A 12,117-nucleotide genomic window follows, 5' to 3' on the forward strand; every position below is an offset into this window, starting at 1 on the left:
TTGATACAAAGTAAGGAGAAAAGGTCTCTCCTATTGATGCCTCCAGGCAAAGCTGAATAATTAGTGCCCTCAGARACATCTTCAGAATACCTGAAAGTCTGAAACTGATGTGATGGRTCTATTTAAACGACAGCTACAAATTTGTTGGAAATTTAATAAAATAAATATAATGAAGCTTTCATGGAAAGCAGCTGAGCTTTTCATGATAGCCAAAGGATTCAATAATAGCTGCCTACTTTCTGTTTTTTTTAATTGACTTCCWGAATCCAGGCAAGCTATCAGCAGATGAATCCCAGGAACCTAAAAGTGAAACTACAGAAAAGGAAAATAAAGTCACTATAATAAGCAGATGAGATAAAGGCAGAAGTTCATACTCCAGCTACAACAATATAAACTACTATTTCAATTTATTTCAGGTAAATCTTGATAACTTTCATGTCACAGATCTTCACAGTCTCTATTTTCAAACATATCCTATATTTTTCCCTATATTTGATCATATTCATGTTAAAGCTTGCAAAGAGAATATTTTCCAGTTAGCTATCTACATACTTTTGTTCTTAGAATTAATGAACTATCAGGAAAAAGAACTATATAGTTTAATATAACCTTGATGGGGACAAAGCTAATTTTTTTCCTTTGGAAAAAACATCCAAACAAAGACTTTCTGAACTTCTCACTTAAAATTGTTAAAACAGAAAGGATCATACTAGGATAGAAGGGACTTTTAAATACAAAACATCATTTTTCTGCTGCTTGTGGACAATGGATGCTATGTCCAGAATTAAATACTACAGAAGTAGATACCGGTAGAACATGAGGTGGTGCTGGGTGGCCAAATGCCGAAGTTTAGATGTTTACTACTGCAAAGTTAGCATACTCAGACCCACAATTTCAAGCTGTAATTGTGGTGCCAGGACACTTGAATACAGAATGACTTGAATCAAGTTATATATATTACAGAAGCCTCACAGCAGCATTTCTGCCAGGTGTCYGAATAGCATCAATATGCTGAACAAAATAGCTTAGATACAGTATATACTGGCAAAGAAGTCAAACACTCCTTGGATCTCTGGCACTTTTTCACCTTGTCTGACATCTTCATGCATTTAATCTTGGTCATTGTCAAAAAATATTATACCATTACTCACTAACCAATCTGTGTTTAGTAATTGCTTTTTCCCCAATGGGACAACTAGCGAAGATGTTTAAGAATCTACTAAATGCCTTAGATAATACCCAGAATTCTGGTGGAGAAAAGCCTGTAAAAGGTCTTGGAAGACTTGCTTTTCATCAAGTTCTGGAAATAGTAATAAAAAGAATACAAGTCATCAAACTCCTGAAAAAAAAATGATCAGTGCCCCTTCCACTCAATCCAATTTCAATATAGACCAAGACACTCAAGTTGGTAACTCTGCAATGGTGTTACAAATAACAGCTCAAGAAAAAATTTGCTCAGAAAAATTTGACTATTTCCTAGGTCAGACTATTACTTATTCATTTTTTGTTATTATTAATATACCAACAGATCAAGTGACATTATCATGATGCTGATACTGTGTTAGTATCAGTTATAAGGTTATATAGTTTTTTATGAAATAAAGTATGAAATATAACACCAATAACCTGAAATAGTTGCTGTCATTAGAAGTAAAGTGAATATACTAATAGCATTTGGGGGGGGGGGGGGAAGACATCAGTGCATAATGTAGACATCAGCATATATCTACATAAAATACACAAAAGACAGAATTAGAAGCCAAACACTATTAACATTATTAACCAAAACAGAAGATTTACACACTGTGTCACAGCAAAGAACAAAGTCAATCTCTTCTGATAGGAGTGGAAGTTTTCTATGGAAGAACACTGAGAAAATTGAGCTCAAACACTTTTCTCAAATATTTTTCTGTCTCAGACAATTTACGTTAAATGAATATWTGAATCACATCAAAGATCCCCACAGAATCCCACTGGTAATTTTCCTTTAAAAAGTCTTTTATAAAAAAGTGTGTGCTTGGATACACACATAAAAGTTATGTATATACACATCTCCACATACATGGGAATCATCCTTCCATGGCTAACTGCACAAAGTATTGCAGCTTTATTTGGCTTACCTCCCATAATTTTAGACTGACAATTGATAAATTCTGGCTTCTTGTCTGTAAGGTACCGCTGACAAGTGTGATGAAGAACCTGAAAGAATGTGCATTTTTCTGAGGCTGTGCTTGCTACCCATTGGTCAAAGGCATTTTCAAATAGCAAATCGAATTCTGGGGAATCCTGAAAGAAAACAAAACAAAACCAAAAACTAGTATTCTAGTTTTATAAATCATTTAAAGAAAGACCTAGAATTATCTTTTTTTTTTCAAGGATTTTGAAAAAAGTTCAAGATTATCTTGAAATAATCTTTTTTTTTTTTTTTTTAAATGAGAAATATTCAGCTCCACTGTGGAAAAGAAAAAGAAACACAAAATTTAAAATATGAATGGTTTAGACAAAAAAAGTTTTAAAAATAATTAAAAATTGCAATCTCGTAAGAATTCCTCGTTAGCTATTGCTGTATAGRTGCTTTGTTCCTTCTAAACTGTACAAGGACTTTCTTTTCAGCCCAGGGAAACCTCTCAATGCTTCCATACTATAATACAGGTTCTGCTCTGGATATTCACCCAGAATAAGTGGAAGCCAGAAAGGATATATATGTCTCATGGTAACATGAACAACAAAAAAAGCACTTCTAGAACAAAGTAATCCTAGTTCTGTATCCTGAATCAACCAAAAGAAAGAGACACGATGCAGGCGCTATCGGTATAGGTAGAAAATGCAGAAGAATCTGAGGAGAAGACTGTCCCCAAAAGATGAAAGGTTTACTACATGCCACAAACTTGGATCTCAGAAGCCTCTCCCCCACATTTTTTGCTTCTATTTGCTGCTCTGTCTTACAACACAGCTCCATGGAGTCCAACAGGACAAGGCAGATGGGGCTCCTTAGTAAGAAGAGTAGGATGAAATATAGGGAAAGGCAGGGAAAGAAAAAGAGGAAAATATGATGAACTTTGCCTCCTCTGGCCTTTCCCAATGAAGCATACTTTGTATATATTCCTTAAACTTCCCTCTCTTTTTAGAATTTGCTCTTAAACCTGGACATTATGCTTCCAGCTGCCTTTTGAATAGCGAAAGGCTGCCTGAATGACAAATAAATTCTAGAAGAGCTCAGCTGCCCCGTTCAGTGTCAGTGGGAACCGTTCAGCACACTCACCCGATTAGGGTCGATACCATTGACCTGGCGAAGCTGCTCGAGCATCCACTGCGTTCTCCTGACGAAGGACGTGGAGCCTTCAAACTGCTTCACCTTCGTAATAGATGCCTGAGCTGGTTTCTTGTTTGTCACTGAACATATTTAAAAAAAAAAAAAATGTTCTTTGTATTTCAAAAGTATTGATCAGTAGGATATTTCCTACAACATCCCACTGTAGCTCACCCATAAACACCTACCACTGATTCTGATATGAAAGACACTGAATCTGAACAATTTCCTTTCTCAGGTAACATCTTAAAAAGCACATGTAGCATTGTCAGAACAGTGGTGTTACACCAAATATGTACATTTTCTACACATTTTGTACTCCCAGGATCTAGTCAACATGCATAAATACACTGACTTACTGCACCAAGAAACCACAGACAATACAGTCTATGAATAAAGATAGACTTGTAAGGAACTAGGGACTAGATTTCCTTGTTCTCCTCCTAAATATTATGTACAAATATCATAAATACGAACACTCTTATGTAAACAAAATAAAGATACTTTAAAACACACGAGCAATAGAAATAAGGCTAACAAGATAATATTGATACTGAAAAAAAAGCACTATCAAAATAATATTAAACTCAGATCAAGTTCTCAAAATGTACTTAAACATTAAAGTTAACTTTCCAACAACAGGAAAAACATGCTTCCTGTATTATACTCATTCTCTAAACAAAGATATATCCTTTTCATCCATGTAACTGCATATACCTTTAAAACCTCTCCAAATAAGCTTTACAATCAATTTTACACATTTTTAATGCATAYATTCTGTATTTTACTTGCATATTCTTTTTCTGTGGCCATTTTTTTCTTAAATCACTTCCAAAATACATTTTAATTTTCAGAGTATTTTGTGCACTGTGCTGCACAAAAATTGCTATGCTGATTATTCTTCTCTAAACACTTTGCTTTCTAAAATCTTCAGAAAAATTTTAAAACCTTCTAAAATCCAAAAACAGCAGTACAGGATATAGTYACTGTTCTTATTGATTTCAGATACTGGCTGTTAAAGATGACTTTTAAAATAATGATGTCAATAATGAGATTGCATCCTTTTTTGTGCACTGAGTTTACACAAAATAATTAGGAAAGACAACAAGCTAATAGCCTGCCCATTTGGCAGTTACATGCTGCCTTAGGAGGAAAATTTATCATTTCACAGATCACCGTCTCTTGATACTAAATGTACGTGGATTAACCTGGATTAATATTTAAAAAGTTATTTTTACCAGCTCAGAACTACACATTTAATTTCRGTGTGCATCTGTGCATATAGAAGTCCAAGCTTCTCCCATTTGTAAGGAATTTTAATTTGATATTAACAGGAAATTCATTTCCAGGATAACTGTAGTAGGCCATGAATTGTATTTTAACATGCTACATGGTGGGTACCTGCTTTTAAGAAATTACCTCAGAATAAAAACCATAGCTGGATTCAATATGTTGACCAGTTTACTGATGAGAATATAATAAACATGTTGCCAGAAATGTCTTAATTGTCAGCAGAAACACTGCAAATCAATTTGTTGTAGTATCTGATTCTGCATTGCATGTCTAATGCTACAAAGCAGAGGAAATCAATGGCATATCAGAAAGCTGACAGTAAAATTAGATCAGAACAACTGCCGAAATGTAAAGACCAARTTTATTAAAAGAATGCACACAGTTGAAAAGATTTATTAACTTTACTAGTAGTATACAAAGATTCTGCCTGTAAATAAATTCACAGATTCACAAAAGGACCAAAAATTTAGGAATTTGCCTCCACTCACATCCTTTCTCACAACTCCGATATTAACTTTGGCAAATTTGATAGCATCCCATTGAGAGTTTATGATATTTCCACAAAATCATTAAAAAAGCAGTCTTTAACAGCGGCTCAAATTTAAGCGCACACTATATACCAGCCACATTAGAATTAAGACTAATAACTTTGCAAAACACTATATTCAAAGCCAGAAAGCAGTACATGGAATAATTATGTGATTTATTGCTTTTTCCATAGGACCTCTGTCTTTTTCAATGCAAATAATGGAAAATCGGTTAATGAGATGCACAAGCTTAAGTCCTGTTTATAAGAAATTTCTCATTGCCCTAAATACATGTTTTCTCAGGCTTCTAGATGGCACACATTCCAGAGCTCTTGAAAATAGGGGTTATAATTATTTTAAGTGAAAAAATCCGATTGGATATTGAAGCCTAGAAGGATTAATCTCAGGATATCCATAGTGTGTGTCTGGCTGGTTTTATTTATTCATATTTCTCTACTACTTATGACCAATGAGCAGCAATTTTGTTTTCAGCTGGACAAAAGAAGGTCACACTACGTGCCCTAAGGCAGCAAACTCAGGAGCACTCCCCGTAGTGATCAACTATAAAAAGCTCACGATCAGAAGACTAGGTCAGCATCACCACCCACCACACAGTCAGTATGTCTAGGAGAGGCAGAGTCCTGATTTCTGAGACAGTTTAGAATTGTCTTGAATATCTCAGTTGTTGTTTTAGAAATTCAGTTTAAGCTATGTGATCAAGTGGCAGGATCTTGGAATAACGACAGTTCTTCCTTTAGGTCTCACACTCATGAATTACTGCATGMAACTCAACTAGCCATATTTAATCTTTTCTGTCTTAGCAGCTGAGAAGAAAGCTAGCATGAATTTCTAGAAGATTCAGAAACAKCTACCCGCAACACCACCAATATGCTTTAAAACATTCATTTAGTCCATGACAGCTTGACRGTGGCATGACAGTCATTACGAGTTTGCACAGACCCGCTGGCAGCTGGGAGCAGTATCCTCACTAGCTGCTCATTATGTTGCTTTGCAAATGAGAGCACTCGCACACAAGCCACTGTGTGGGTGTTACTTGCAAACATGCAAAAAGTATTTCTTAAAAAAAAAAAAAAAATTGGAAGCAGCTACGTGCTCCTAACCACACTCTCTCTCTGAGAAGCTATACATATGCTTCACCGAAAACCTTTCCCAGTCTTTATCTACCTTAACAAAACACATGGGAAAGAAGTTATGCTTCAATTTTAAAGATTATTTTTTGATAACAGAATTCACASCTATGTCTTCAAAATAGGAAGCTGCAATAGTGTGGATAAAACACATTCATTTGGAACCACCATTAAATGGCAGATCCATGCAATAGTTCTGTACTTCATCAGAATTAAATAAATTATTAATAACTTAAGGAACACATAACATAGTTTATAGATAATACATATAAACTTATAAACAAAAAACACAGAACAAGGAACAGTATTATTTTCTTTTGAGACTGAAGATGTCAACCATTCTGCATCCTAAGTTACAGGATAAAAACATATCATAATATGAAATTTCAAAAAGGTTGTGAAAATTTAAGTGTCAAGCACTTAAATATTATGTCAAATGCAAATTAGTGAAAATTTAAGTGTCAAGCACTTAAATATTATGTCAAATGCAAATTAGTGAATAAGAGGAAAAAATATTCAGAGCAGAAATATTAGGGAGAAAGTAAGGTTACCAAATATATATGGATTCCAAGTCTAGATAAAATTCTAGATTATAAACTAGAATCTAGGACCTCGTTGATTTTTAAGCAGGAAACCAATACAACTCTTAAGGCTAAAGGACACAAAATTCATGGACTCTCTTCATCTGTCTGTGTATTTSTATATGTATGGATTTATTTTTTTTCCAAGTTTCGGTAACTACCTATTTCACATATTGAAACAATAAAAGAAATGAAAAATGCCCCTTAAACAYTACCCAGTTATACCTGGCCTTGAGAATACGCCTGGAATATCTAAGCTATTGCACTAGAAGCTCTTCTTCACTAGATCAGATTTGAAATATGTATTTAAACTCRTTTAAAACTCAAACTCTCTAGGTAGTCAGAAATTTTGGAACAAATGGCTTGATTGCCTCACAGAATGGCTAGTCATATGGCAGCATATTTATAAACTGCTGAATGACTGCATTAACTGCTAAAGGGAGAAATTAAAGCTCAAAGTCCTGAAGCAGTCAAAGTGATTGAGAAAGTTATTCACGTTATAACAGGCACTTTTGTACCTGGACACTGCACAAGTGCTCCAAACTTCTTTAAAAACTAAAGATCTTTAAGAACTTTAAGAAAGCAGCCTAAGTTTGTGCTGCTCTTTATCATTAGTTGTTCAGAGAGAAGGAAAAAGAGAGAGAGAGAAGGGGGAAAAAAAAAAAAAAAAAAAAAGGCAGAGAGTAGGAAGTAGGAGCCAGAAGTAGGATCACGCAAAAATAACTTTCATTTGTGAAACCAAGACTGAGGTTCACCTGGCAATGAGCTTGCAGCATCTGCTGAAGGCTCTAGGCTAGCTCTACAGTTCCATTCAGTAACATGCACCAATATAATGCTAAGCCAGCATAATCTAACTGTATTTTACATTCTGTACAAGTGCATTCCTTAGCTCACAAATAATGATGTAAAGTGTGCCAGACTGGTTGTTAATAACCAACRAGGGTGGGGAGAAGTGGTACGGTCATTTGATTCCATTGTCACTGTATCTAAGATTTCAATCATTTCTGTATTATTGTAGAAATATTGCCAGAAAGCAAAATTCAGTTTCTCAGTTACATTAAGTCTACAAACAGGKAAAAGCTTAAAGGTTTTCTAGATACCTTTTGATTCACAGTAAAAATAAATTTAAAATGCAGCACATTTTTACCAAACATTATTTGATATCTAATACAGTTTTATTTTGAGGTAATGTGATAGTTGTATTACTAGCTGTAGTGGAAATGTATTTTTAAGACAGTCCTCAAAGAAAAAGAAATGCAGGTTCAGAACAGATTGTGAAAGAGAATTACTCCTCCATACTTTTCAACTCTTCAGGGTTACATATTGAGAAGCTGTCTTTTCCCTGCAAACCTATGCTTGTGCAAGCAAATCTAATTCCGATTCAGCTAGATCCTTCACTCCCAGACTCCAGGGAAACAAATCATATTTCACCAACTTTCAAAAACTCACAGACTAAGACTCACATGCACCTACAGAATTCTAATAAGCTGAGGCTACCCATTAGTTTGAGACACACTGCTTTCTGACCTTAAAAAATAGTGACTTTCTTGCTTCCCTGTCCAATTACTACTTAATTCTATATCCACTGTCAGATTTTATGTGCAGGGGACAAGATAAAAGTTTGACGAAATTAAAGATAGATTTCTTTCTTGCCAATACTRTAAAACACAAAGTCTCAAAGAGACGACAACATCATAAGCAAGATTTCTATAAGGATTTGCCTCCATTTGCAATTTGCAATTCTYATCTCTCATCCCAAAATGTACCATAAATCAGAAGGCCAATAATGCTTCTTTATTCCCTTAAAATGAAGGGCTTTTTGTCAACTTATGTCATTAAAATCTTCCTTTGCATTTGCCAGCTTAGCTTATATATATGCATAGTTAKTTTGTTTATTTTTATGCACACATACAGAGATAAAATACTAAGATAATAGCTATGAAGCAGGCAAGGACAACAAAGCTTGCAGTATCAGGCACCTTTCCACTTAAGCACAGAGAGAAAGGAGAGGTATCTACAAGCATAGTCTGAAAAATATGTAGAAATTACTTCCAGTAAAGTCTGACAACTAATTTTAGCCCTCTGAGGCCAAGAAAATCCCCTTTGCTGCTAACTACTGAGCTAGTTTAGAAAGCAATCTGCATCAGCACAACCAAAATGAAGAAATATGCAGTGACATGAAATGCAAGGAACAAGGTACAGAAATGCCAGCAAAAGAACCAACTTCCAAAGTTGGAAGATATCCAAAACAGGAGATATTCAACATTCTGTACCTCTTGTGACAATATTTATCTACGGGGAGAAACACAAATGTATAAAGCTGGAATGAAAGATCTTGATCATGAGTCCAGAAGTTTGGCACACACATATGTATCCAATCAACCAGAGGAAGACTCATCCACACAACTTAGAAGAAAACTATTTTCGACAGTTAGAGGAAAAGTGCTGTTAAAGTCCGGCCTTCTTATATTAGTCATTAACAGGTAAATGAAGTTACTGTATTCATATTTATTTCAAATTGACAACAATTAAACACATCAATACTACATAAAAATTTAGTAACTAATATTAATTTAGGAGATCATCTATTTTGTGTAATAGAATTTGTATAGTATTTAAACAGATTACTCAAAACTATCGGAAAACACTTTGAAAACGTCACTTCACACTGTTCACTGCATAATTACATAAAAACTTCAGAATACTACAAGACAGCACCACAGAATTACACTTTCTGGCTAATTTTTCGATGCATGTTTGTTTGTTATAATATGATTTTATACTTTATGTTTAGCTACCTGTGTTTTTCTGTTTCTTATCCTTTTAAACTTTGTACCATCCATGGCATATTGTGAAGAAAGGCAGTAGGATAACAGATGAAACAAGGGGACCTTTTTTTGTGGCTAAGAATAGTCTATGGGCCTCTCCTCCTCTTGAGCAATTATAAGGCTGTATGCTCCATATACCCATATATGCTGAGAATACCCCAGAATCTTTTATTTCAGTGCAATGTAGTTATAATATTTTCAAACATACTTACACAACTAAATTTGTTCCTGCACTGTTCAAAATACAGTGTTCTTTAATTTTTTTTCTTTCCACAAGTTGCCCTTTATTTATTCAATAGTAAAGCAAAATCCAACAACATTACAAACCCAGTGACTCTGCAAATAAGACTGTTAAGACAGTTAGTACCTTCGCAAGACAACAACAAGACAAAGTAATTTGCACAAGCCTTCAAAACAAAAGAATTTTTCTTGCTAACACTGGCAATGTCAGAACACTCGAGTAAAATATTTTTTGTTGTGCAAAACAAAGTGCCCTAAGAACAAAGTAAGTGTCAGGATTTTTCCAAATATGCTGCAAAGTGAAGAACAAACCACTTTCTATAGGCAGGGTGCCCTTCCTTTCACAGATTTGCATCTAATTGCATTATCTTTATTTTTTCACAGATTCAAATAAATATAWATCTTGATAATAGGAACTACAATTCTTCTAAGCCTCTTCAAACACCTCTTGAAGTAAAATTCAGCCACTGCTCTATCTTGACAGGTTCAGTTTTCATTCCTTTAAATTTTTAAGATTAGAACGCTAGAAGCATTGCAGCTGTAAATTAATACAGTGCTTAAGTTATTCTCCATATATTATAGCAATTATACTTTAGTTAATGTATTGATACCAAAGGAATTGTTCTTCCTTTTGGCATGTTTTATATAAACAGATGCAGTTAACAGTGGAAAGAACGGCAGGGTTCATCTTATAGCTAGAGAGACACTTCTGCTTAGCTGCAAATATTTGGAAAGGAATCTTGTTAAAAAATATATTCACTTCCAGAATGATGACTGAACTTCCAGGTTTTGTTGGAAGTCTTTTACTATTCCATATTGCAAAGCAGCCAACTTTCAAGCTTTTCCCACCTCCCTTTTCCTGCATAACAGACAGCCAACAGCATTTGAAGTCTCTTGAGACAGTTCCAGAAAAACATAGCAAATTTGAACATTCTATATGTTTTCATGTAAAACCTAGTTGAGAGGCACAGGATGGTTCTCAGGCAGATCCAGCAAGGCACTGCTGCAGGAGAGGAACGTATCAGGTGTTCAGGCAGGGAAGAGGTGACTTCCTCAGAGCCAGTGACCAAAGGCATGAGCAGGGACAGACCTCCTAGCCACCACAGTGCTCCTGTGGCCCAGGGCTAAAGCATACTGCCTTTCACCTTGTGGGATGCCAGTGCCTCATCTCCTAACTAGGCAGTATCTGTCTGCTGAGAATTTCAGCCCACTGCAGCATCTGCTCAGTTCACATTTCCAATGTAGTAAATCCAAATTATTGTCACTTGAGTCAATTTGGGCTGGAGCAACACCACAATGCTCAAACCATAACTTTCTTCTGTGATGTCTGTCCASGCTTATTGAAACTATACATCACTAAACATTACAGAAAGTACATTCTGTAACATATTAAGGCATCAGTACATAAACCAAATTTTATTTTTTACAGCTGGCCAAGCAAATTTTACACATGACCCTGGTTCTTACTGTTTCTGGAATCAAAATCAAACCAAAAAATTCCACATCCTGAGGAAAGAAGGGAAAAAAAAGTTCCTTCAAACTGTTCCATCTTCTACTGCTTTGATCACCAAGCTACACACTACTCATTCAAAAAATAAAAAAAATCAAACTCACTTATTTCTCTAAGGTAAGACTTGTTAGATCAGGTACTCTCAAAGAGTACAAATCTTCAACTTGAGAGCAGGCACAAAGAAATAGTTTTGAATGCATCTTCAGATTACATCCCTTGCATCATCTGCAATTTCAATCTTCTTATCTCTGTGTTCCTGAAAATGAAGGCTACATCCTACACAGCCTTTGCTGAACAGGATATCTTRCATAAATAGCTCTTGCAGGCATTTGTGTGTGCTTAAGAAAATCCACTTCAAACTAGTTTAGAAATCAAGGCTCAAGACATAGACCACCATGACTGACCATATGGGTTGCTTAGGATATTGTTTTCCTTTATCACATTCCTGTCACTTCAGCACCAGCCAGTGCAGTGAATCAGCTAAAATCAACACCAGAGCAGTATTTCTGCTCTTAATAAATGGGATTTGGCAAAGTGCCCTTGAAAATTAACAGATGTGCATCCGATGCAGAGAGTACACTAGGAATTACCTCACAAATCCTCTGAAAACAATGTTTGAACTTCACAGCACAAATCCCAAGAGACAGGAAGAGGCTATGGAAAACTAAAGAAGTTCTACT

The 12,117-nt window shown here is 35.2% G+C and overlaps 1 protein-coding gene across 1 annotated transcript in view; it reads right to left on the reverse strand.

Annotated features, from left to right (window-relative positions):
- The window catches only part of STXBP6 (syntaxin binding protein 6), a 73,715-nt gene that overhangs the window by 14,564 nt on the left and 47,034 nt on the right, over positions 1 to 12,117 (reverse strand). The window contains exons 3-4 of the mRNA XM_026051816.1: positions 3,263 to 3,393; positions 2,121 to 2,286 (exon numbers count right to left, since the gene is read on the reverse strand). Of these exons, the coding sequence (XP_025907601.1) occupies positions 2,121 to 2,286; positions 3,263 to 3,393 (297 nt within the window). The remainder of the gene's footprint in view (positions 1 to 2,120; positions 2,287 to 3,262; positions 3,394 to 12,117) is intronic.

The sequence above is a fragment of the Nothoprocta perdicaria genome, unplaced genomic scaffold (assembly GCF_003342845.1).
Source record: "Nothoprocta perdicaria isolate Ctin4 unplaced genomic scaffold, notPer1 scaffold_8, whole genome shotgun sequence".
In the NCBI taxonomy this organism is placed as follows: Eukaryota; Metazoa; Chordata; class Aves; order Tinamiformes; family Tinamidae; genus Nothoprocta; species Nothoprocta perdicaria.